This window comes from Myotis myotis, unplaced genomic scaffold (genome assembly GCF_014108235.1).
Source record: "Myotis myotis isolate mMyoMyo1 unplaced genomic scaffold, mMyoMyo1.p scaffold_m19_p_2, whole genome shotgun sequence".
NCBI lineage: Eukaryota > Metazoa > Chordata > Mammalia > Chiroptera > Vespertilionidae > Myotis > Myotis myotis.
The window spans coordinates 161,542,972-161,569,748 of record NW_023416324.1 but is presented as its reverse complement, the minus strand read 5'-3'; the positions used below and the strand labels follow the sequence as shown (position 1 = coordinate 161,569,748).

Below are 26,777 nucleotides of genomic sequence, written 5' to 3'. Positions count from 1 at the left end.
TCTATATAATAAAAGCCTAACATTACAGTGCAATGACCAGAATGACCAGTTGCTCTGACACACACTGACCACCCCGGGGCAGATGCTCAACAGAGGAGTTGCCTCCTGGTGGTCAATGCGCTCCCACAGGGGGAGTGCTGCTCAGCCAGAAGCTGGGCTCACGGCTGGCGAGTGCAGCCGGCATCCACGGCAGTGCTAAGGAGCAGCGAGCTGAGTGGGAAGGAGCAGTGAGCAGGCAGGCGGTAAGGAGCGAGGAGTCCCGGACTGCGAGAGGGTACAGGCCAGGCTGAGGGACCCCTCCCCTACAGTGCACGAATTCCGTGCACCAGGCCTCTAGTAAATAAATAAAAGAATGATAACTTTATTAAAAAAAAAAAGAAGAAGAAGACGCCAAAACCGGTTTGGCTCAGTGGATAGAGCATCGGCCTGCGGACTGAAAGGTCCCAGGTTCGATTCCAGTCAAGGGCATGTACCTTGGTTGTGGGCACATCCCCAGTGGGAGATGTGCAGGAGGCAGCTGATCGATGTTTCTCGCTCATCGATGTTTCTAACTCTCTATCTCTCTCCCTTCCTCTCTGTAAAAAATCAATAAAATGTATTAAAAAAAAAAAAAAAAAAAAAAGAATAGGCTGACAGTCTGTAACTGGAAGAGGGATCTCACCAGAACTCTGCCGCGCAGGCATGGACTTCCTGCCTTCATCACCGTGAGAACTAAATTTCTGTTGTTCATGAGCCACCCGATCCATGGTACTTGTTACAGCAGCCCCAACTGTCTGAGACAGGTTATTTCAAGGAAACTAGGAATAATAAGCCCTGATGCATGGGGGCAGACACTGGAGGCCAACCATGGTGCCATCTGTCCCGAGGCTGCATTCTGAGCTGGGGAGGGCGGTGGGGTGCGGCATAGGGACCTTGTACGGGACCAGTGGGCGATTCTTTGGTTCTGGGTCTGAATTTAATTCTGGGATATTGTTCCCTTTGCTGCACTGAACAGAAGAGCTCGCGTGTCACTGGAGCCCTGACCCTGCCCCCCCCTTCCTCCACCCACCCCGCTCAGCTGTAGTCCTGTTACAATAGAGCTGATGTTTATGTTTCCATTCTTTCTTCCAGTTTTTAGCAAAGAAGAGTAATTCAGGAGCATCAAACACTGTTTACATTTATCTGGGGATGCCAAGAGTGTTTATCTGTTGAGGTACTGCTTTGCCTTAACATATCAATCCTTAAAAAGCTACAAGTTCTTGCTGGAGTTCTGTCCCTTCACTCTCCCAAAATGTTTGTCATCTCATACATGTCCCTAAGGAAAAACGCTAACTTTTCACTCTTTATTGAAGGGAGGGCAGAGAGAAGAAAGCTTTTTAAAAAAATATCCATTTCAGGTGGAATGCATGCGAGTTGATACCTGATTGGGGGGAGGGGGAGAGCCTCCAGTCATGAACTGAGGGGTGTCAGGAATTCTGTGCAAAATACAGTTGGAGCTGGCTGCCTGGGGAACAGGAAAAACCAGAAGGACATGAGAGGGGCTCCTTGCAGCAGCAGATCCATCCTCACAGGTGCTAGGCGATCAGCTCTGCTTTTGAGTTTGTTTCTCCTGTTTCTCTGATCCTGCTGTTGGCCTGAGGGGGGAATTATATGGAATGTCCCCAGAGAGAAGGGGCACAGCCACGCAGGGAGACGAGCCCATCAGGTCTTATGTGGAGAAGAGGGAGGAGAGGGGCGTGTGGGCTGGTCTCCCCAGTGGCAGGCACAGACCCAGCACCCACAGGGAAGCCAGCGGCCTCTGCACCCTGCTGGACGCAGGGGATGCGTGACTGGTGTAAAGCCTCGGGTGGTGCAGGGCTGGGTGCCTGGCTGTGTGTTGGAGTGTGGCTAAGCGTACGTGCTCCAGACATGTGCTCTAAGAGAGTAAATGTGCCCCAGGCCTTCTCTCGGCAGAGCGGGTGCCTGGCACAGGGCAGCATCCCCATCAGTTTGCTAACCCTGGAGGCCACCCTTGTTGGGAGTTAGTGCCCTGCAGCTTAACTCCCAACAACATGGGTCTGGGAATGTCGGTCCCTCCCAAAACTGCTCACAGACATTCCATTATGGCCACGGCCCATTGAGGAGCTGGTAGCATTTAAAATTGGGCGTAGCCCTGACTGATTTGGCTCAATGGATAGAGCATCGGCCTGTGGACTGAAGGGTCCCAGGTTCGATTCTGGTCAAGGGCATGTACCTTGGTTGCAGGCACATCCCCAGTAGCGGGTGTGCAGGAGGCAGCTGATTGATGTCTCTCTCTCATTGATGTTTCTAACTCTCTATCCCTCTCCCTTCCTCTCTGTAAAAAATCAATAAGATAATAATAATAAAAAAAGAAAATGCATATATTTTAAAGAAATAAAATTGGGCATAGTTGAGGGAGCAATAAACCCTCATTCTGAACATTAATGCTATTACTCCCTTTCTAGAAAGCTGGAGAGAGATTTCTTTTTAACATCTGCAGCCTCCCCAGCATGTAGGTGCACGCACTTCCTTAGTGATCAGTTTCTCTTAGAATTTAATGCCAAGAGGTCGCTCACTTCAGAAGAGATACCCTCCTAGTTTACAGAGAGACCTAGGTGTCACATCTTTACCTCACGCCTGGAAAATTTGGAGTTCAATTGAATGCCCAGGGCTGCAGCCTTTCACACTCAAGTTTCTGGCAGAATTTCCTGTCTCTGTTTTCATCCCCACAGGAAATTGCTTTCATAATTGACTTTGGGGGGACGGAGGCCGAAGTTTTCCTTGTGTAGAAGCATTTGGATGGTGTTTGTATACACTGTCTCCCCTAATCCCTGCGGCAATTAACATCCTCCCATTACTGATCCAGAACCTGAGCAGCAGTTAAAGAAGCCTGAGGTCTCCCAGTCCTTGGTGACAAGGTCAGGGTTCCAGCTCAGCGGGGGGGGAACCCCGCCCAAAGGCTAGAGTTCACTTTCCTCCCATGGGCGGCCCCCTGAATCCAAATCAGGTCCCCGTTTCCTGGTCCTAAAGGGCTACCCGTTAATTACTTATACCTCACAGAGAGGTGGAAGTGGACTCTGGATAAATTGCAGGTGTGGCTGGGAACGTCGGGGGAAGGGCACAGGCGACAGAAAATGCAGAAAACCCTGAAAAAGGTCATGGGATTGCAGGCTCTGGCCATCTGGGGTGTGTGGTCTGCCCATGCATAGGCCAAGGAGGGTCTCCCCTCCCCCCAAGCTCCTCCCCCACCCTCCCACCCCCCTCCCTGAGTTGTGGCATCCAAGGCTGGGAGAGGCCCTGCTCTGTCTGCCTGATGGGAACCAGAGACGACATCGCAGCAGCTCAGCATTCATTCTGGAAGAATTCTTGAACACTCTTCCATTTGAGTCAGACTCGGCTGGTTTTTTAAAAATAGGCTTATACCAACAGGCAACCTAAACAACATCAATCCTGAGACGGCTAGAACAGTACAGGCCAAGGCAAGCCAGAGGAAGCAGGCAGGGCGTGTGGTTCGGGCTGCAAATAGTACTTACAGCGCTCCTACTTCATTTCTGCAGGCTTTTGCTGCTTACAAAACACTCCTCTCCTGCGTGAGTGCTTCACGACCTTAATCAGCACTGTGTTGTTAAGAATTTCATTTTTTATTTAAGGAAACTGAGGCTCAGGTTGCACCCCTAAATGAGGGACAGAGCTGGAACTTGGACTGAAATCTTTTGATCGTTTTATTCTTCACGGTCTAGTTAATGGAGTATGTCTTGTCTGGGGTGGGAGGAGAGGGAGCCCAGCAGATTGGTTCCCTTTCCTACAAGTTCAAGAGGGCTTCAGCTTGCTGGTTGTCAGCTGGAGGTGCAAGATTGGTTTCTCTGAGACGTGAGGCCAGCAGATCAGGCGTGGGCCCTTGGGCAGGTGTGGCTTCTCCCTATTGCACCTCTGAACACAGAGTATGTCCGAATTTCAACTGTGTGTGCACAGTTCTTCTACCAGAGAGTTCAAGGTCATCCTTTGGTGCCTCTGAAGGGCTAATGAGCCCAAGGGCAGATAGAATGACCTAGTATGATTTGCTTCTTGACATTGGGTCTAAACCAGTGGTTCTCAACCTTCCTAATGCCGTGACCCTTTAGTACAGTTCCTCATGTTGTGGTGACCCCCAATTTCATTGTTACAAGTTGAACATCTTTAAAGCATAGTGATTCATCACAAAAACAATATGTAATTATATATGTGTTTTCCGATGGTCTTAAGCGACCCCTGTGAAAGGGTCGTTCGACCCCCAAAGGGGTGGCGACCCACAGGTTGAGAACCACTGGTCTAAACACTGTTTGTAGAGATTATAAATGATTTGGGATTATACGCTGGTGTGAGTCCTCCCCATATTGAGTTGACATGGCCTTTCTATGCACCTGGGGGTGGGGGGTGAGGTTGCAGAGGCCATGCCTCCCAGACACTGGCTTTTCTTGGTTCTTTCCTCTGAATTAAGTCCCCTTTCCTCTGTCTGTTGACTCTCTTATTGTAAAACCAAAAATTAATTTCTTGTTCTTGTAGCTGGTGGACAAGTCTAGTAGTATTTTTTTTTCTTGCTTTCTTATTTTCCCTTTTGATGGGCCTAAAATTCGGAATCTGTCTTCCTATGTTTACACATATAATTTCTGATGATGATGACTTATGTCTGCAATGTTCCAAAACATCGAAAGTGCCCAAGAACTAAATGCTATTAGTAGTCTGCCATGACGAAGTGATGGCATGAGCTAAAGTCGAACCTAAGAACTAAATATTATTGTCTGATAAATATCTAGAGGCATAGAAATAGTTGACTTGGCACAAGCATGGGGGGTGTTTTAAGTGCTGTCTTTGTGTCCCCACCCTCCATTGCCTTGTAATCTCACTCTTCCCACCTTACTCATGTCTATACCTTTTTATTAATTTCATCCCCATTTTCTATTTCACATAGACCAGCAGTTCTCAACCTGTGGGTCGTGACCCCTTTGGGGGTCAAACGACCCTTTCACAGGGGTCGCCTAAGACTATCGGAAAACACATATATAATTACATATTGTTTTTGTGATTAATCACTATGCTTTAATTATGTTCAATTTGTAACAATGAAAATACATCCTGCATATCAGATATTTACATTACGATTCATAACAGTAGCAAAATTACAGTTATGAAATAGCAACGAAATAATTTTATGGTTGGGGGTCACCACAACATGAGGAACTGTATTAAAGGGTCGCGGCATTAGGAAGGTTGAGAGCCACTGACATAAACCTTTATAGTCTCCTCCTGGCTGCATTCTCACCTTGGCTGGTCCTTTCTCTGAAGTTGGTGTGTGGTTGGTGAGTTATTCTCACCCACTTCGTGTCCATGGAATTGTCTGGTTCACTGTCCACCAATTACCCAAGTGTCCTTTTTGCTGAGAAAACAGAACACCACTAAGAAGGCTGGTTATTAAAGATGCTGAGCCAACCTATCTGGTTTGGCTCAGTGGATAGAATGTCGGCCTGTGGACTGAAGGGTTCTGGGTTCGATTGCGGTCAAGGGCATGTACCTCAGGTGTAGGTTCCTTCCTGGCCTGGGCCCTTGTCGGAGCTTGTGCAGGAGGCAACCAACTGATGTGTTTCTCTCATGTCTATATTTCTCTCTGTCTTTCCCTCTCTCTTCCACTCTCTCTAAAAAATCAATGGAAAAATATCCTCGGGTGAGGATTAAAAAAAAAACATGCTGATCCAAGTGTTCGGACAGAGAACCCAGCACTTTATCCTCAGCACCCTTATTCCCTTCTGTCACTCCACTTCCAAGAAAAAAATATTTCTCCAGAGGCGCACAGTCTCTGGAGAAAAGCAAGCGGTGGCCAGCTGTGAAAGCGAAATCCATCCCTTCAGCCCCCCAGCGAGTTGATGACTTCTAACACGCACGGCCTCTCTATTGGCACAGGCGACAAGACTACCTTCCAGCTGCAGGTGCGGCAGGTGGAGGACTATCCCGTGGACTTGTACTACCTGATGGACCTCTCCCTGTCCATGAAGGACGACTTGGACAACATCCGGAACCTGGGCACCAAGCTCGCCGAGGAGATGAGGAAGCTCACCAGCAACTTCCGACTGGGGTTCGGGTCTTTTGTAGACAAAAGCATCTCTCCTTTCTCCTACACAGCGCCGAGGTACCGGACCAACCCATGCATCGGGTAAGTGCCCAGCTTTCCTCCTGTTGGGTGTTTAAGGGTCGGCGAATGGAGTAGTGGGAGACCTTAACCCAAAGAAAGGACCGAGGGGGACATACTTAGGAGGGGAACCTGGCTTCGGTGTTTAATTTGATTAGCAATGACCCAGTTCTGTCCTCTCCCTCGGGGTGAAGAAATGACCTGTCACAACATTGCGTAAAGATGCAGTGATCATAGTTCACCTGTTTCCCTGCCTACCTGGCATGGGACTCCTTGTGACATGAATAGGTTTTAGAGAATGTTCTCAGGAAGTGACAGACCCAGGTGATCAGGGAGGGAGCAAACAGAACAGCCTAAACTTTCCCCTTGTTTGGAGTGACAGAGGTGCCTGGGATCAGTGAATTCAAAGTATATTTATTGTTTGTAAAAACCTACAACTTATGTTCGTACTTGTATTAGAAAATATTTGACACATTATTAGAGAACAGGCATCTCTAACTGCTGCAAGAAACAAATCCAAATATATAATGGCTCCAACCTGATGGCAGTTTATTCCTGCTCTCCTAAGTGGGTCTCCTGATCAGTGGGCACCTCTCCTCCAAGCACGTCTCAGAGCCCAGACTCCACCATCTTCCTCATGTGGCTTCTGAGGTCATCTTGCCTGGAGATTGCTCATAGGAGGAGCTTACGGGCCAGGATGAGTGGCCTTTGCCTCTTCTGCTCCCACATTCTAGTCTAAAGAGCCAGGTTCTAGCAAGGAAGCTGGAGACCGAGGAAGATAAGGAAGGGGGACTGGTGAGCAGGTCTCTGCCCTGAATATGTGTGGGGGGTGGAGGGGTCATAGCCCCAACTCCCCTAACAACCTCTGGGGGGCTGGTTTGTTTCTTTTCTAGTCTTTCAAGTATTCCTTTAAATGAAATGTGACTACAATGAGTGGTGACTCCTAACTTTTTCTTCATGTCCACATTCAGCTTTATTTAGTCAGGCTTTGGGATGTCCCTGAATGAGGAATAGCTAAGATTTAAGTTCTTATCAAGTGTCAAGCACCATACTAAATACGTCACATGGATTATTTTATTTAATCTCATAATGTTTTGAGGTCTTTAAGGTAGATGTGTGCCATATTTTTTTTAAAATATATTTTTATTGATTTCAGAGAGGAAGGGACAGGGAGAGATAGAAACATCAATGATGAGAGAGAATCATTGATCGGCTGCCTCCTCCACGCCCCCAACTGGGGATTGACGGGGTATGTGCCCTTGACCAGAATTGAACCTGGGACCTTTCACTCTGCAGGCTGACGCTCTATCCACTGAGCCGAACCAGCTAGGGCGTGTGCCATATTTTAAAGATGAGAACAGTCAGGCTTAGCGAGAATAAATAATTTACCCAAGATTACACAGATAGTAAGGGGTAGACTTATTTTCCCCCCATCCAAATCACACTACAGCACACAAACTTCACCTGCATGTAAGTAATCATACTCATTCCAAAACCGCCCCACCCTCTGATGCTTGCCTGAGGGTCATGTTGGGCTCTGCTGCAGTAACAAACAACCCGCAGATCTCAGTGGCTCAACACAGGGAAAGTTTATCTCTTGCTGGTACACAATCTGATGAGGGTTGAACTGCTTCCCATGGCAGCTTTCCCTCCAGCGGTGACTCAGGGAGCCAGGCTCATTCCATTTGTGAGGTCATTTTTTTGATTCTTGATCTCCTTGGCTGCTGCCCTAGGAGCAGAGAGCTGTTCTAGCCCCCTGAGCCTTTCCAGCATCTCAGCTCTGGGTTGGGCTGGTGATTGGGGTGAGGTGGTATTTCTGCTGGTGGTGTATGTTCTTCTGAAGCCTTCCTGATTCTTCTGTCCAGGCTCCTGGAAGTTAATGTAGATCTTCCCCAGGGGTTGGGAACGGACACAGTGGTGGAAAAAAAAACACTCAAGAGAAGACGCTTTCAGTACAAATGAGATTGAGTTCCTTAACCAGGAAGCAGCACTAGGTGTCATCATTTGCTGGGTGTATCTTCCTCCTGGCTGTAGGCATCATTACGTTGGTCCTGTCTCCTGTCTCTAAGGCCCTTTGTAGCTGAGTCCCAGTACCAAATGTCCTATCGTTGGCGTTCTGCTGCTGACCAGGCTGCACCAGCATCTTAATCAAAACTTTTTTCAGTTCATCTGGATAGTGATTCTCTCTGCTGCTTTTCACCTCTGCTCTCTGACTGGGCCCTGTCTCCAGATAGACAAGGTGTGTCTCCACTTTCATCCTTCTGTGGAGCATCCGCTAACTGAGCTGCTAGCTTGGAAGCTGGCAGAGGATGAAGGGCTGGCTCTGGGCAGCCTGCATTTGAATTCAGGTTATTACACACGACTTATTCAGAGCCCCTTTTCTAAGCCCTAGAAGGCAGAGCCAACTGCAGACAGTAAAAGTCTTGACAGTGAGTACAAGGCACACTGAAAAGCTGCTTGTAAGACAGGAAATCTGGCGAAGAATGGGAGTCTTGAAGGAACCGTCACATCTCAGTTATGCAAATCTATCTTTTGCAAGCTGGGCAGCGCATCGGGGAGTCGCTGTTTGGCTCAGTGAGCAGGCCGAGATTTCTCTCCCGTGGCTTAGCAGTGGGCGTGTGCAGTGTTCTGGAGATGGCCCACAGCTCCGAGGATGTATGTAATCTGTTCCCAGGCCTGATCCAGCCTATACATATGCTTTGTCTGCCTTTCTGAATTTTAATGGCCCTGTGAACCAGTCACCAATATTTAGAAAGTAGATTTAACCACGAATAACCAGGATTCCTAGGGTTTCTTGAAAAACTGGAAGGTCTAGTAAAGCTGGACTAATTCCACTTACGGTTTGGCTGCCACAGTCCCCACCACTCCCTCTTGTCTCACAGCTGGTTTGTGTTAAAATGCCTGGCTGGTAGACATTGTGATTCTTGTCTGTTCTTTTTCTTCAGCAAGTGTGGAGAAAAAAATCACAGCATTCTTCTCAAGATGCAATGGCATCTTCAGTTAGGTTTTTCTTCCCTGTGGTGGTGAGAGCAGCAGAAGCAGGCCCCAAGAAGTTTTGGAGACTGGGGGGGAGTCAGAAGAGGTGACTTAACCACCTGTGCAGGACATCTCAGAGAAGAGAGAGCCAGTTCTTCATGGGGCTTTCCTGAGGTTTGTTCCTTCTCCTTCTGCTCCAGATGTTTCTGCCAAAGGATCACAATCCTAGACTCATTCCTTCCCATCTTAGAGTGCACGAGAAAGGCCGGACTAAAGTGAGCAGGACCAGGGTTGCCACAGGAGAAAGGAAGATGTAGAGTAGGCCTGGCTGGGTGGCTCAGTTGGTTGGAGTGTCATCCCGTACACCAAAAGTGGTGGGTTCGGTCCCCTGTTGGGCACATATGGGAGGCAACCAATCAATGTTTCTCTCTCTCTTCTCCCCTCTTTCCCTTCCTCTCTCTCTAACATAAATTTAAAAACATATCCTTGGACGAGGATTAAAGAAAAGATGTAGAGTAATTTAATCATTAGATTGAAGAACTGTAGCTGCTATTCTGTCATATGAATAGTCTCACTGGGAAGAGTCACATGATAGTCACTGATTTGAAGGATTAATCCAATTGTTATTTCTGGTTCTGAACACTTTTCCTTTTACTGGAGGTATTGGGCTCTTCTTGAATTACATGTCATATCTCATCTATACATGGAATCTAAAAAAGCCAAACTCGCCCTGGCCTGGTAGCCCAGTTGGTTAGAGTGTTGTCCCGATATGCCAAGGTTTGGGTTCAGTCTCTGATCAGGGCGCATGCAAGAATCAACCAGCGAATGAATGTATCAATAAGTGGAACAACAGATTCATTCTCTCTCTCTCTCTCTCTCTCTCTCTCTCTCTCTCTCTCTCCCTCTCCCTCTCCCTCTCCCTCTCCCTCTCCCTCTCCCTCTCCCTCTCCCCCCCTCTCCTTCTCCTCCTTCCCTCCCTCCCTCCCTCCCTCTCCCCCTCTCCCCCTCTCCCCCTCTCCCTCCTTCCCCATCATCCTCTCCTTCCCTCCCTCTTGCCCTCCCTCCGTTACTCCCTCCACTACTAATCAATCAATAAAAAAATTCCATATGTAAAAAAAATAAAAATAAAAAAGCCAAACTCATAGAAACAGAGAGTAGAGTGGTGGTTCCCAGAGGCTGGGAGGTGGAGAGGGGGAAATGGAGAGACATTGGTCAAAGGGTACCAACTTCTAGTTATAAGATGAATATGTATGTTCTGGGGATCTAATGTACAGCATTGGGTTAATAGTTAACAACACTACACTTGAAATTATGCTTGTATAGTTGAAAATTGTTAAGAGAGATCTTAAATGGTCTTACCATTCACACAAAAAATGGAAATACTTGGTCTGCCTGTTTAATCAGAGAAGACATCCTTATTCCTGAAAATTCTGACATTAAATCTTTGATTCCTCTCTCCTGTTCTGTCCACTTGCTTTTAACACCACCAGGTGTGTCAGAGCTTCTCATTCTAAACTTTGTGTTTTTAAATTTTTCTCCCGTAATTTCTACCTCTTTTTTTAATTGTTCTACCCTAAACTGCCGAAGAAATGTCTCCCAGTTTGTCACTTTGTTCTTCAGTTGTCTAATCTGTACACTGAGGTTTCATTTTGGGATTTTGGTGACTGTAATTTTGATGTGGTTCTTTTTCAGACTATTTTTCATATTATTTTTTCACAGCCTTCTGGCTTTCCCCCCGAATAATACCCTGTTCTGGAATATCCGTGCTTTAAAGGGCCTTTCTCTCATCTCTGCCTCTTGAACTGCAGGCCCCGCGGTTGGTTGGGTTTGCTGGCCTGCGGTTGGTTGGGTTTGCAGGCCCTGCGGTTGGTTGGGTTTGCTGGCCTGCGGTTGGTTGGGTTTGCTGGCCTGCGGTTGGTTGGGTTTGCAGGCCCTGCGGTTGGTTGGGTTTGCTGGCCTGCGGTTGGTTGGGTTTGCTGGCCTGCGGTTGGTTGGGTTTGCTGGCCTCCCTCATGGTGGTTGGTTTCTCACAGGTCTGCACCTGTGCGTTAGCTCCTCCTCACCAGAGGACCACATGCTCCAGGGGCGCTGGCCGCCCTGCAGGGCGGCTTTATGTTTGCTGCTGCCAGGACCCTCCAGCTGTCCTTGGGACTAGTCTTCCCATTCATTTCTTGGCTGGGGAGTTCTTTCACCATAAAAGCAGTGGATTCTGACTTGCTTGGGCCCGGAGTTGCAATTTTTACAACTGATTCATCTCACTCTCGGCCCAGAGCGGATGTTCCCTCTTTCCCAGGCCAGTGGCTGGAATTTTTCTGTTTTTGATTTTAGTGACAGGTCAGACACTAGCATGTTAGCCTTGTGTATATAGAGATGCTCTCCAGGCTCTTTACGCATATGTATTTTATTGGTCTTCCTGGTCCATAGCCCTTAATTTAGTAACTCCCCCCCTCCACGGCCCTAACCTGGGGTCCGAGGGCGCAGACATAGGGCCGAGGTGGAAGGATTTCCTGGCACGAGACCCCCAAGCACTAGATCTACAGGTCACTCAGCTCTTCCAGGGGTTAGATTAGTCACAGGTGACATTGGATTCCAGCGATTAGGGAGATGTTCAACAGGGTCTGTCTTTCTCCAGCTAAGCTGCTTTTCAGAGGTGACTAATCTGGTTAAAGTCAGTTCTCTGTAAAGAAGGCTTCTCACTGGCCAGCACATTTTCCAGTTACTAATTACTTAGTAGTAATTCTCCACAGTAAAGATTTATCTACGGTGGACCCTGAACAGCACAGGTTTGAACTGCATGTGCAAGTCTACTTACAGGCAGACGTTTTTCAATAAATATGTGCAATACTGTAAATATTTTCTCTCCTTCAGGATTTTCTTAATAACGTTTTCTTTTCTCTAGCTTTCTTTATTGTAAGGATACAGTATGTCATACATAATATACAAAATAAATGTTAATCGACATTTATGTTAATCTCAAAGCTTCTGGTCAACCGTAGATGATTAGTAGTTAAGTTTTGGGGGAGTCAAAAGTTATATGTGGGTTTTCACCTGCATGGGGTGTCAGTGCCCCTAACCCCCTGTTGTTCTTGCTGTTTTCAGGGATGAAAGAGAAAAGGTAAAAAATGCTGGGCCAATTTAGCTGAGCTTGTCACAGCGCTTCTGGTTTTCTCATTGAACGGCTGTTATTATTCTGCACCTCTCCTCCCTTTCCTTAGCTAACCTGATTAACTGCGACAGTCAGCACATACCTGACGGCCTAAATCATGGACCAGAACGACACAGGAGGGAGTAGCTGCTTAGAGGAAGAGAGAGGGAAGTGAGAGTTGGATGTACTTCCTCCTAGGCCTGTCCATGTGTCAGATGACCCCAGAGGAGACCTCAGCTCGTTCCTTTTTCCAGATGGCAATGTAATTTCTGCGACCCTTCTCTTTCTGGCAAAACGAGACAGGGATGAAAAGTGTGGGTGGCCCCAGGCACGAGTGAGAGGAATCTGACCTGTCCAAGCACAAGGTGCAGGTGAAGATTTGGGGGTAGGAGGGGGGAGTGAACAAACAGGACAGTAGGTGGGGAAACCTTTAGCGTCTGGAGAGAACCGTGGCCACTGTGCCGGTGGGGGTGACTGTGCAGAGCCAGCGAGTTGCTAGTGCGTGGTGGACGGAGCAGGCACTGTCGGCCCCAGAAGAATGCAGCGGCCTCTCAGAGAGCCAAAGATCACCTCTGCGGGAGGAGGGGAGCCTGCCCAGACCTGCCCTGGCAGCCGCCTCTGGGCCGCAGGGAGGCACGATCTCTAGCAATTGCTAAGCCTGTTTCCCTCCCCATGCACAGGGCTTGCGTTGGAGCACAGGGCTTTCCCACAGGCCTCTGTTAGTGTTTATTTTTCATCTTTTTTTTCTGAAATAAAAGCTTCCGTAACATGTCCACAGATCTGCAGTCTGGTCCAGCCTGCCTTCCCAGCTCCTCTTAGCCCATCGTTGCCCTCACTCCCTGCACTGCAGCCCTGCTGGCCTCCCCCTCGCCTTGGGCTCGCCGGCTCCCTCCTGCCCCCAGGCTCTTGCAAGTGCTCTTCTCTCTGGCTGGGATGCTCTGGCCGGGATGCTCTTCCCTGTCAGGAACCCTTTGCTGAAACAATGTGAGGCCTCTCTTCCTATTTCATTGTCTGAAACTACAACTGGGATCAAACTTCCTCCTGGAATGGGCCGCTGGGGATCCCTATTGCACCCTCAAGATGAGATTGCCCAGTGTTTCATTAAGATTGTGCATTAGCCTGTTATTGAGGTGCGGCACTCCCCTCTTTCCAAACTCCTAGATATAATTTTCCATTGGGAGATGGTTGGTTTCTAAATGATATTGATTGCGTCTACGAGAGCTGACAGTTTAGCGTGGCAATATTTATGAATAAATGAAGAAGCAGAAAGAACGTCTCCATTCCTGTTGCATTTGGCACTGGCTCACATGCCAGCATGTCCTGTGGTCTCTGAGCGGGTTGACCTGAAGGGGTTGTGTGATCCTTTGTCACATGACAGCGGCCGAGTTGGAAAGCTGGTTTTGTAGAGTAACTGCCCATGTTGCCTTCACTCGACATGGCCCACCGTCCTGAGCCTCCCCGTGTGCTGCGTAGGCCACGGCGCCCAAACCACTGGCCCCGCTCCCTGAGGTCTTCCTCTGAGCCCAGCAGCCTGTTATCACCTCTGCTTCCTCTCACCTACGCGTCCTTTTCATTCACTCACAACCTGGTATCTGCTGTTTTGCCTGCAGTTTAGAGCGTGATGTTTGGAGAGTTGAGACGATGTTATTTCTCCTTCTTCTCCCCACTGTGTGTTATTTCTCTTTCTTCTCCCCACTGTGCCGGTCCCCCGGGCACACAGTAGGTGCTGGGTAAATATTCAAGAGTAGTGGGTTGTGTAAGATCTAGAGACAGCGATGGAAAAGTGACTCTTGTCTTCTTTCTCTCTAGTTACAAGTTATTCCCAAACTGCGTCCCTTCCTTTGGGTTCCGCCACCTGCTGCCTCTCACAGACAGAGTCGACAGCTTCAACGAGGAAGTTCGGAAACAGAGGGTGTCCCGGAACCGCGATGCCCCCGAGGGCGGCTTCGATGCCGTGCTCCAGGCGGCTGTCTGCAAGGTAACTTTCCTCTCCGGTCCTGTCCCTGTGTGGGAGGTCCAGGAAGAGAGCGTCAGGGTGGGCGTGGACACTGCCTGCAGGAGATGGCAGACTTCGAGCTGCCCGAGCATGTGGCTTTCATGTCAGAGGATGAGCTCAGTGGACCCTGGGAAATGTACAGCCGTCAGGGCGGCCGGAGCTCAGGGATGGATCCGGCTGGCGTGTATCTCTCTCTCTGTCAGGGTGTGGCTGTAGCAATGGGATGCTGTCTGTGCCAGGAGACAGCTGTTCTGTGTTTATACATTTGGCTTTTAGCATCTCTTCAGGGGAAAAAAAAAATAATAAAGGTCCAGCCAAACGCATGGAAGCTTATCGAGCTTTCTGGCCCGATTTTGGTAAACCTTACATATTGCTCTGTGGGGGGATCCAGCTGGAGGGGAGAACTGCATGTCATCGCTGGTTGCATTTCTGTTTGTTTGTTTTCCTCCTGCTTCTCTGTGAGCTATGAATCCGGAGGGAGGCATAGGCTTAGGTCAGAAATGAACTCACGCTCTGAGAGGCTCCAGTCTCAGCAGAATATATCATTGGAATGTTGGTAATGACTTATTCCTAAAATAATGGTCTGCTGTCAAAACAACCCAGTAACAACAACAAAGCATAAAAGTCACTCTTGAATTTGCTATCCCAATGCATACTTTTGAAATTTTTCCATGGTGGTCATCACAAAGCACATGGAATTGGCAAAGCTCTCTTGAAACGTTAGGCGGGCTCGGCAGTGGGGCGGGGGTCGGGGGTCGGGACTGCGGTTGGGGGAGGGCCGGGGAAGGAGGCTGGGACTCAGTCTGGAGAAGCTGTATCAGCAGCTGCTGGTCCTTCACTAGGCGATAAGCACTTAATTGGCCACTTACATGCTCTGATCCTAGAGGGCCTGTGCTCAGTGTGGCTCGCTCCCTTTTCCTCCACACACTCCGTCAGGGTGACAAGAGAGCCAGTTTCCTTTCTGAAATAAAAAACCGAAACAGTGGACCGAGCGGGCTAAGGGGAAGGAAGAAAGTGAAGAAGGTCCTCTTCTTGGTCCCACAGCTGGACCCGTGCCGCGTCCTCGGCTGCCCTGGAGAGGAGGGTTCCCCAGAGGCCCCGGCCAGGGTGGCTGCAAGCGGCCCCTTCCCAGCTGCTGGCAGAGCCAGAGGGTTTGACTCAGAGGTCCCCGATGCTTTGTAGCCGTCCAAGAAAGTGAGATGGAACACAGCTAGAGTGTGTCCAGCTCTTAATCTCTCGAATGCATCACAAAATAGACAGTGTCTACATTTGCTTCAGAAAGAAAAATGGTATTTTGACTGGCATACATCGATTGTATGAGGCGTTGTCTTCAGAGACATGCTGCCAAATCCCACTTCTGGCAGGGATGAACAGTGCAGGGAAAACATAGGATGCCTCTGTCTTCCCGTCTTGAGAATTTTGTGCATTTGGGGGGGAGGGGTTGGGGGAGGGTAAGAAATCACCGTTAAGGCTCCAGGGAAAGGACCCAGTGACAGGCCTAAGCAATGCCCAGTGATATGAACTCTGTTTAGTTTCCGTCATGGGAAGGGCATGACTGGACGCTTAAAGCACAGGCGTGCAGCTCCATGCCCGTGCCACCTTTGCATCGGAGGAGGCAAAGGCCCGCCCTGGCCTCCTATGGGGCAGGGAGCTGTGGCTTAATGTGCACTTTTGAATCACTTGACTGTCTTAGTCGAGGAGGCGATGTTTCCTTGTTTTGCCTCCTGCCCGTGAGCTGTTCTGTGGGCTTCCCTGCGCTGCCCACAGCTGCTCGTTCTGACAGGCGGGTGAGAACTGACTGAATTACAGCTCAGAATTACAACAGGGTGTGCGTGAGAGCTCGCATCTCCTTTTACCTCCCAGCATACAGCTCTGCTTCCTGCATAGAAGGTGTGTGCACCCCTTGGCTCCCTGGCTGACGATGGCAGGAAGACTCATCCTGGGGAAGGTCAGGAGGCCCTTCGACGGCTGAGGCTGTATTCCTGTACCTGGCGAGAACGCCAGTTTTTCCTTTCAATGACGGCTCCTTTCTGCTTTGAATGTCCGTTTGGCAAAGAGGAAAAGAGACGAGGGTTTATCCCCGGCCTCTGGCACTGCTCTCCCAGCCTCCATCCCTGCCTCCGCGTCCAGCCAGTGACCTTGAGTCGGTTACTCTGACTCATGTGAGGCCCTTTGCACATGCTGTTTCTTCTGCTTGGACTATTCCTCCTCTGTTCTCCGGCTCTTCTTTCCTTTTTCATTGACAGTCTGTATTTTGTAAGAGCAGCTTTAGGTTGACAGAATGGAGCAGAGAGTACCCAGAGCTCCCATAAACCTCCCCCACCCTCCACTCAGAGCCTCCCCCATTGTCAGTATCCCCCACTGGAGTGGTGTATTTGCCACAACTGATGAACCTACAGCAGTGGTCGGCAAACTCATTAGTCAACAGAGCCAAATATCAACAGTACAACGATTGACATTTCTTTTGAGAGCCAAATTTTTTAACGTAAACTATATAGGTAGGTACATTGTTATTAACCTACCTATATAGTTTAAGTACTGTTGATATTTGGCGCCTCCCCCGCCCTGCGTATCCCGCAGCCCGCCTGTGCCGTGTCTCCCATCACCCGACTGACCAACATCCCCCACTTCTTCTAACGCCACTTCTTCAAAATAGACTCACCCAGGCCGAAAACTGACTTCTGCGCATGGGCCACGAAGTTTCACTCACACTGTACGTGCGTGCCCGCACGTGGTATTTTGTGGAAGAGCCACACTCAGGGGGCCAAAGAGCCGCATGTGGCTCGCGAGCCGCGGTTTGCCGGCCACTGATCTACAGTGACACATCATTGTCACCCAAAGTCCATAGTTCACACTGGGTTTCACTGAATCTTGGTGTACATCCTGTGGGTTTGGACAAAGTGTAATGACATGTATCCCCTATTACAGAATCATTCAGACTAGCTCCACTGCCCTGAACACACTCCGTGCTCTGTACCCCTCCCTTCTTCCCCGAACCCTCTTTTCATGTCTAATCCATGGCTACCTCTGGTTGAGATCTCCGCTTCCTGGTCTGTGTGGAGGCAGCCCTGCCCGAAGGGTCCTCCTGGCTAGGTCAGAGTCCCCAGCACCAGACCTCGGCCACATGCACCCACCTCCCATGTGGTTTTATTTGAGCCACTCCTTGTGTGACATCTGTTTCCCCTTTGAGACAGTAAGCTCTCTGATGACAGGGACCTGTCTCTTTCTCTCCAGACGTAGCGGCTGCTGTTTCCTCAGCGTCTGTTTTTCCGCCAGGAACCACTGCTGCTTTTTGGTCTGTAGTAGCCCTGTCCAGCCTGTGCTCTGTGTTCTGAGCCGTGCAACCTCCACCCCCAGCACCGACGGCTCACTGCCTGGCACATCACAGGTTCATGGTACACATTTGGTAAAGAAACAGATGCTCTGTTCTTGCAGATTCCATTGAGCTCCCAAAGTCCAGGAGGCCCACCCTCTCATCACACCAGGCGGCCTCCATGACACCGTGCTTCCCACATGTCCACTAAAGCAGATGGGAAGTACTGTTATTCAGCAGTACTTTCCCACTCAGAGTGTATCTATCAAGCCCCCAGTAAGTGTGCAGTGGCAGGTAGGGTGACGAAAATTAAAGGACGATGAGAACAAGTCCCTGTCCTTGGGGACTTGGTTTGAGCTGGCAGATCCACCAGAAAGTCAATAAAAGATCCTGTTTGTAAACATTAGATGGGACCATATGTAGTTATTGTCATTGGCGGTGCACCTCTAAGCTGCATTGTAATGGGCCACCATGACCATGAACTCTATCATGGGTGCTCGTCTGTATGCCAGATATCATTTGTATGATAATTGATATTTGACTATTGATAATTTCCTCTAAAGAAACAGAAAACGCCTGTGGTTCAGCCTTACACGTCCCAGTGTTTCTCTTCTTGAGTTTAGGTTGGACTGTCCATGGAGCTGGCATCCGGCATGTCCTGCTCACCCTGCTGGGGCTGGGGCTCGAGGCGAATGTCTAAATCCTGAGTCACAGGCTGAGATTTCTTTTCCCCATGGAAAGAAATATTACACTTTTGCCCTCAAGTTCAACCGCAGAACAGATTTTTTTTAAAGATTTTTTTTTTTATTGGAAAATATGGATGGAAGCAGGAAAAAACACAAGCTACTCTGGAGAACATGTTTATTGTTATAAAGTGACAAAAATAGGCTTGAATGTCAGTAAGATTGGGGAGTCACAGAGGAATCTAACCTTGTGTTTTCATTATGTGTTGGCTGGAATTCAGATCCCTCAGCACCCAAGCTCAGACCCCTGGCTGGTCATGTCAGCTCCCTTTCCTTCCTCATCTCCTCTCCCAAACCTGTTCTGTCTCCTTCAGTGGGTGCCTGGAAGGTTAATGTCCAGTGTTTTATTATGACTTTTGACAACTTACTGAGTTCTCACTGTGTGCAAGCTGCCACATTAGGTGCTGTGAGGGATGCAGAGATGAATGGGCCCCAGCGCCTGTCCCCATGAGCATCATTTCAGTTGGGTGATGGATGTCCATACAGCTTCTCAGGTACCAGCCCAGTGCACAGGCTCTGTGCAAGGCCTAGTCCCTTAGGACCCAGCGGTGGAATCACAACGCTCTTGACCTTCAGGGTCGCCTTGGTCTCTTTGCTTCCCCATGTTTGCCCTGAGGCCCTGATGCTGATGATGCTATTGATAACCATTGGCCAAATGCTTTGCGAGAGCAGGTTCCACGCCAAGCATTCCACAGAAGTTATTTTAGTTAATCCTCTTAAAGTGGTTTTACTCTCCCCTCCTGACCAGGAAACTAGCCTAGAAAGGTTGCGCAACTTCTCAAAGGTCTTACAGCTGGAAACGACCGAGCCAGAGATGGGACTGGATCCACCAAAGCCAGTGCTCTTAATCCTGACATTGGAGTGGCCATTGCAGGAAGGGAGAGGGGGAAGGCGTGTGCTTCCAGAGGGAGCAAAGTCCTCATCGAAGGAGCCATTTCCGCTTCCCACGTGACCCAGTTTGCAGGACTGAATCAGTCCCAAGGGAAGACAGTTGCACATGCTATGGTGCTCCGGAGCTAAGAGCTTCCTGTTTATCAAGACGCTAAACAGCTCTGGCAGCCTCGGGTCCCGTCTGGGGTCAGCCTGCTGATGGAGCCCAGCCCTTTGAATAAGCAAGCTTATCTTTGCCCTTAGCTCCCCTGTCTGTGAATGGGAACTCCGATGTCTGCCTGCTCATTCATAATTCAGAGGGCGTCTCAGAACCATGGTTCTGCTCTCTGTCTCGCACACACAGTGCGGTGGAGACACTTTTTCAGATGGAGGGTCCTTTCCAGCAGTGAGGGAGCATGTGGCCGGTGACCCTTCAGTGACAGCTGGGGCCCACAGGCCGTGTCAGCAACATCTGGTGAGGATCCATTCATTTGGGTGACCATTAATTTTAATTAGACGGATTGACCTTGAGATCAGAAAACCCGGTCATTTAAAGGTAGAGTTTCTGTCATCACTGAAACTGCTCCCTGGATGAGCACTGTTTACCAGGGAGTATCTATCGTGAGCGTTGTCTCCCAGCCAGCCAGCCAAGGCGAGCCAGCCAGCCTACGTTTAGGCACGTGCTCACCTGTTTTCTAAGTCACGGAGTGGCTCAGATTTTCCCAGCTTCCCAGGAATTGGTGTTCTAGGCTCTCCCCTGCACTCTCCCTGCCTCTCTCACTTGTGGGCTGTGTGGTCCCTGTGTGAGTCACTGTGAAATGCCTCAGGGGACCCACATGCTTCCTGGGAGCCCCTTGGAAGATTCAGCTGCCAAACACAGGACATGCACTCCAGGGCCTGCCGGCCGCAGTCCCACCCCTGCTTCCTGGCACCGTCAGACCCCACTGAGGGGGCTGTGTCATCTCTGGGGACTGTGTTTAAGACAGACGCTGACGGCAAGAGCGAGCAGAGGGGCTGAGTGGATGGTGCTGGGCCTGGCACTGTGTCCTTGGGGCGGGGCTAAATGTTAACCAGGAGGAGGGGGCACCCCAGGAAGCAGCGTGTGACCTGATCTTAGATAGCAGTGTAGAAGAGTGGTAGACTCCATGTGCTAGGGCAGCCACAGGGAAGCAGGTTGAATCAACATAAAGAAGAATTTTCTAGGGATTACTGCTCAGTAGTAGAATAAGCTATCAGACGTGGGAGTGAGTGTGTGGGAGGACCCCTACCCTTGGGGTGGGGGTGCCACACGAAAGATTTCTACATTGGCTGGAGCTTGGACAAGCCAACCTCTGGGGTTCCTCCCGAACGTTAGGTGCCACTGTTTCCTCTGCGCCAATTTTTCTCTCCAGTAGCCGCTGGTGTTTGGTTCTGTAGGAGCCCCTTCTAGCCTGTCTTCTGTGGTTCTTGGCGGTGCACCTCTAAGCTGCATTATAATGGGCCACCATGACCATGAACTCTATCATGGGTGCTCATTTGCATGCCAAGCTCAGCTTGCTTTGAGCTGATGCCGAGAAAAGCTCTCCTTGCTCCTGATGGCTTCCCCGCGGAGGCTCCTTAGCCTGTGGGTGAAAGTCCAGGTGGGGTGGGGCCGCTGTACAAGAGGCCCAGGGACAGACTGCAGGTAGGCGGGGCGGGCGGAGCCTGCTCTAGTCCCTTGAGTGACTTCCTCCTTTCTTAGATCTTGCAGTCCCCGGATGACTCCTCCCAACCCTGGAAACCAAGTTGCCCACAGGCCAGAGGCTCATGTCCTCAAACAGAGAAACCACATCCTTACTCCCTGGTCCTGATTTCTCTCTCCTTTAGCCCCACACTCCAGGGCCAGATGTTGGAGATGAACAAGCCAGCACATCTGTCTTCACTCTCCTCAAAGGCTGGAAGGCTCCGTCTTCCCTCTCCACTCTTCATGGACCACTTCCTCTTCACCATGTCACAGAGCCCCACGTCGCCCTGCCTGACTTCCAGGGCTGGCTGCCCAGGTCCTCCAGTAACCATCCCACTGGCTGCCCGGCCCCCCCACCCCCACCCCGCTGAGCTTCTTTCAGACAATCCCGTGGCCCGGCCGCCCTTTCTGCAATGGCCATTAGTTTTCTCATATCTTAGTGCGTGGCAGGCGATTTGATTAAGTGTTTTTACTTATGATAACTTTTTAGTGCTTCTCGTGTTTATATGTTTAAATGAAGATGTCTGTTAGAGCCCTGGCTGGTGTGGCTCAGTTGGTTGGAAGTCGTCCTGCACAGTGAAAGGTCTAAGGTTCGACTCTCGGTCAGGGCACAGGCCCAGCTGCAGGTTCGATCCCTGGTCAGGGCGTGTGCAGGAGGCAGCCAATTGATCTTTCACTCTCACATCGATGTTTCCTTTTCTCTCTCTCCCTCTCTTTTCTTCACTCTCTAAAATCAATAAAAGCATGTCCTCCGTGAGGCTTTAAAAAAATGTTTAAAAAGATGTTTGTTAGATTCCAAAGCATATTAAATAGCTGGTGGAATCATGAGTGAAGCGATTTAAGACGTGAAGACGTTGTGAGGGAGGTTACTCGGTACCCAGCCCCGCTTTTGTTTATGTGTTCATTCCCTCGCTCCTCACTGAGTGCTTTATGTGCCAGGGCGAAGCTCTTGTTATTCTGGGACTGGGCCCTGCACCCCTTCTCTTCCCTCAGCTCCCGATCTCTGCTGCTTTCTGAGCTGATGCTGAGAAAAGCTTTCCTTGCTTCTGATGGCTCCCCCACGGAGTCTCCTTAGCCTGTGGGTGAAAGTCCAGGTGGGGTGGGACCCTGTACAGAGTTTATGCAGATTCTCTGCTGAGTTCCTACTCCGAGAAAGTCGTCTCCAGCCCCAGCCCTGGGCTGGTTGGTCCCCACAAAGCTAGAGGGTTTGCTTCTTGCAACCTGGATGGAATCAGATTTGGGGTGTGATGATGGCTCCCCCAGCCACTGATTACTCCTGGCACTTGTGTCCAGAGTCCATGGATGGCTGCTTGGCACATAGCACGGCCAGGCCACCTAACCATGCATCTGGCTCACCTGGCCAGCTGGAGTAAACGTGGGTCACAGAGCGCCCTGGGGTGACAGAGTGCAGGCTGGTGGCCAGGCGGGAGGTGAGCCTCAGGCTTTGCCTGCTCACCAGGTGTGTTTAGGGAGGGCAGGGGAAGGTACAGCACAACCCGGAGGCTCCAGCTCAACCCAGGTCACGGGAATGGACTATGAGAGAGAACTGACGGTTCAGGACTGTGTGCATGCTGTTAGGAGGCCAGGGCAACGTGATGGAAAAGACAATTCCGAGGATTCTAGGACAGGCATTTGATGGGATCGTTGCGGAAGTGGGAAGCCTGGAGGGCAGGTGATTTGGAGGGAAGTTGGTGCAGCGGCTTCAGCAGGCTGAGCTCTGGGTGATGGCGCAGATCTGGGAGTGAAACTCGGGAGGAAAATCAAGTGGTAGCGGATGTGACTGTGAGTCGTCCAGGCAGATGCACAAACTTGGATACATCTCTACGGGGACAGTGTTACCTTTGACTCCATCTAAGTGCTGGGAGAGGAGATGGAGCCAGCAAGCAGCCCGAGCGGCCTGGGGGACAGGGACGGTGCCGGGTCCCAGAAGCCAAGGACAGGAGGGCTTGCAGAGGCCCTGGTCAGCAACAGAGAGGCCATAGGAGCATGGCCTGAGGATGTCTGTGGGCTGGTGACAACCTCAGGCCAGGTTCTCAGCCTTGACTTCAGGGCAGACTCACCCGGGAAGCTTTAGAAGCCTAGGCGATATGGCTACAGGTGAGCCCAGTTATAAGAGAACCTCTGGGCACCAGCATTGTGAAAGCTCCTAGGGGAGCCTCCAGCGCTGCCAGGACAGAGCCACTGCGGTGTTGGCAGGAAGACGGGATGGAGAGCCTCTGTCTGGGAGACGGAGACGGATTAGAAAAGGTCATGGGGAGAGGTCAGATCATAAGGAATTGAAAAGAGGAAATAGAGGCAATAAGTCCATTAGGTTTGGGGAGGAAGGAGGGAAGGAAGGGAAGAAAGGGAGGGAGGGAGGGGTAATGAGAGATTGGCAAAGTAGCTGAGTCAAAAGAAGTGTTACTAAAAGTGAGTTATGAGCAGATTTTTTTTTGTTTTTAGCAGATTTCTTTAAACAATTTTTATTGATTGATTTTAGAGAGACGGGGGCGGGGAAGGAGGGGAGAGAGACAGGTAGACATAAATTTGTTGTTCTACTTATTTATACATCATCGGTTGATTCTTGTATGTGTCCTAACTGGGGAGTGAACCCACAACCTGGCGTATCAGGACAATGCTCTAACCCACTGAGCTGCCTGGCCAGGGCCAGTTATGAGCAGATTTTTAGGCACAAGGAAAGGAAGCAGAGAGACTGACCATCATACACATTCTCTAAAGAGGGTGGGATTCAGGGGCTGCGTTTCCTGGTGGAGGGAGGAGCCCTCCTTCAGTAAGATCGGAGGAGAGGCCAGGAGGTGGCCCCTTTATTTACAAGGCATCCAGGACTGTGGAGCCAGAATAGGCAAAAGGCAAGTGCTGTTACCTTCCTCTCTGTTGGTGACTGAAAAAGCGAAGTCACATCCTGGAGCAGGTGTGGAAAGTAAGTGTTTGAAGGCTGCCACAGACCTTGTGGTGAATTTGATGGAGATGTGACCAGTGACCAAAGAGAAATTGAGTGAATTGCAGCCTTGGCCAGACTTGAGTCCAGCAGCTTTCCATCCCGCCTACCCCTGACATTTTCATCTGAGGGCTGACCTCTATCACGTTGAATTTAATTGGCCTTTAAAATTTTTGTTTTTAATCAGAGGCATAGAGAAAAGTTTAGGTCTCAAAAATTTTTTTCTTAAAATTGTTTCTATAAAAAGAGAATATATTTAATCTAAAACTTTGAAAATGCTGGTACAAAGAAAGGGCATAAACATCACCCATAACCCTGCAACACAAAGATAAGATTTAAGATCGTGTGCTTCTGGACTGCAGTGTCAAGTCACAGATTTTCAACACCGAAGACAAAGCCTGTCGTTCTTGACTGTTCACTTAACATATACAGGTGCTGAGCTGGGTGCTCTTTTAAATCATTTTGTTCAACCCTCTGGGCACCCCTATTTTATGGGCACTCTTATCATCTCCTCCTTAGAGCTGAGAAGCTGGAGCTGGGAGAGATTAAGTAACTGGCCTAGGATCGCTAAGATCATAAGGACAAGCCGAGGCAGATGTGGGCTGAACGGGGATTTGCCAGATGTCTGAGCCCAGGCCCCTGACTGCTATGTGGATGTTGCCCCAGAACAAAGAACATGTATGAGTGGTTTCCCAGCACACTACTAACGCTCAGTCTGTTCATGTAATTTGTTGTATTTAAACAGTTCGCAAACCAAGCCTTCCTAAACTCACACACACACACACACACACACACACACACACACCTTTATTGAGGTATAATGGATTTACAATATACTACCCATATTGAAAGTGTACAGTTTGGAAATGTTGACATATATACACACCTGGGAGATATCCTATCTAATAATAGAGAAACATGGTAATTAACCGTAACTTCGCTACCCTTCCCATTGGCTAATCAGCGAGGTATGCAAATTAACTGCCAACCAAGATGGCAGCTGGCAGCCAGGCAGCTGAAGCGAATAGGAGGCTTGCTTGCTCCAGTGATGGAGGAAGCCAAGGTTCCCTGCCTGCTGCTGCTGGCCTCTGAGCTGCAGTCTAAGAAACAATGTTGCAATTATAGAACCTAAACAAATCCCAGAAATCTGCTTTCAGCCATCAGAGCTGGAGCCAGCAGGACCGCAGCAGTGTTACAATTATAGAACCCAAACAAACCCAGATACCTGCTTTCAGCAGCCGAGGTCTCAGAGCTGGAGCCGAGCCTCAGAGCTAAAGCCGGCTCTCAGCTCCAGTGACAGCCATAGAAGGTAAATAAATCCCAGAATAAAAAAAAAAAAAAAAAAAGGAGAGGCTGGGCGCTTCAGTCACCGGCCAGCGTGAAAATGGCCCTCAGCCCCTCACCCATACTGGCCAGGCACCCCAGTGGGGACGCCCACCTGAGGGGGGTGTGACCAGCTGCAAACAGCCATCATCCCCTCATCCAGGCTGGCCAGGCACCCAAGCGGGACCCCCACCCTGATCCGGGACACCCTTCAGGGAAAACCAGCCAGCCCCCACCCATGCACCAGGCCTCTATCCTATATAGTAAACGGGTAATATGCAAACTGACCCTAGCAGAAGGAGTGGGAATGACTGGTCACTATGACACACACTGACCACCAGGGGGCAGATGCTCAATGCAGGAGCTGCCCTCTGGTGGTCAGGGCGCTCTCACATGGGAGGAGCTCTGCTCAGCCACAAGCCAGGCTGATGGCTGCCAGTACAGCAGTGGTGGTGGGAGCCTCTCCTGCCTCCTCAGCAGCGCTAAGGATGTCCGACTGCAGTTTAGGCCTGCTCCCCGCTGGCAAGTGGACATCCCCCGAGGGCTGCCGGACTGCCAGAGGGATGTCTGATTGCCATCTTAGGCCCAATCCCCCGGGGAGCAGGCCTAAGCCAGCAGGCGGTCATCCCCTGAGGGGTCCCAGACAGCGAGAGGGCACAGGCCAGGCTGAGGGACCCCCCTACCCCCCGAGTGCACAAATTTTTGTGCACCGGGCCTCTAGTATATATATATATATATCACAGTCAAGACAATGAACATATCTCTGCCATTTCTCCCTCCTGCACCTCCTGTCCCCTTACCCTAGGCAGCTGCTAACCTGCTTTCTATCACTACACAGTAGTTTGCATTTGCTAAAATTTTCTAAATACAGTATAGACCAGCCGTGGGCAAACTACAGCCCGTGGGCCGGATCCGGCCCGTTTGAAATGAATAAAACTAAAAAAAAAAAAAACAAAAAAAAACCGTACCCTTTTATGTAATGATGTTTACTTTAAATCTATGTTAGTTCACACAAACACTCCATCCATGCTTTTGTTCCGGCCCTCCGGTCCAGTTTAAGAACCCATTGTGGCCCTCGAGTCAAAAAGTTTGCCCACCCCTGGTATAGACTCTTTTTTGGCCTGGCTTATTTCACTTAGCACAATTATTTTGAGATTACTCTGTGCTGTGGAGAGTCTCCATTCTTTCCCTCTGTTACTGAGAAGTATTACATTGTATGGATGTCCCACAGTTTGTTTCTTTATCTGCGTGTTGATGGGCATTTGGGTGGTTTTGGATATTTATAGTTTTTGCTTATTACAAAGAGAGCCACTATAAATGTGTGCGTTCGAGTCTCTGGACATATGCTTTCATTTCTCATAGGCCAGTTCTTAGGAGTGGGAAGGCTGGGTCAGTTGGTAGGTGTTTAACTTTTTAAGTAACTGCCAGTTTTCCAAGGTGACGAGTGCCATTTTACACCCCTCCTGGCAGTGTATGGTAATTTCATTTCCTCCACATCTCCATCAACATTTGGTGTGATTAGTTTTTTTTAGTTTTTTTAATTGAGGTATAATTGACATAACACTGTATTCGTTTCAGCAGTACAATGTAATGATTCGATATTTGTATATATTGCAAAATGATCACCATAAT

General features: G+C 49.6%; 1 protein-coding gene across 1 annotated transcript in view; it reads left to right on the top strand.

The window, feature by feature from the left end:
• Positions 1–26,777, top strand: part of ITGB5 (integrin subunit beta 5) — a 112,950-nt gene that overhangs the window by 29,850 nt on the left and 56,323 nt on the right. Inside the window, exons 4-5 of the mRNA XM_036348022.1 lie at positions 5,914–6,163; positions 14,070–14,238. Coding sequence (XP_036203915.1) covers positions 5,914–6,163; positions 14,070–14,238 — 419 coding nt within the window. The remainder of the gene's footprint in view (positions 1–5,913; positions 6,164–14,069; positions 14,239–26,777) is intronic.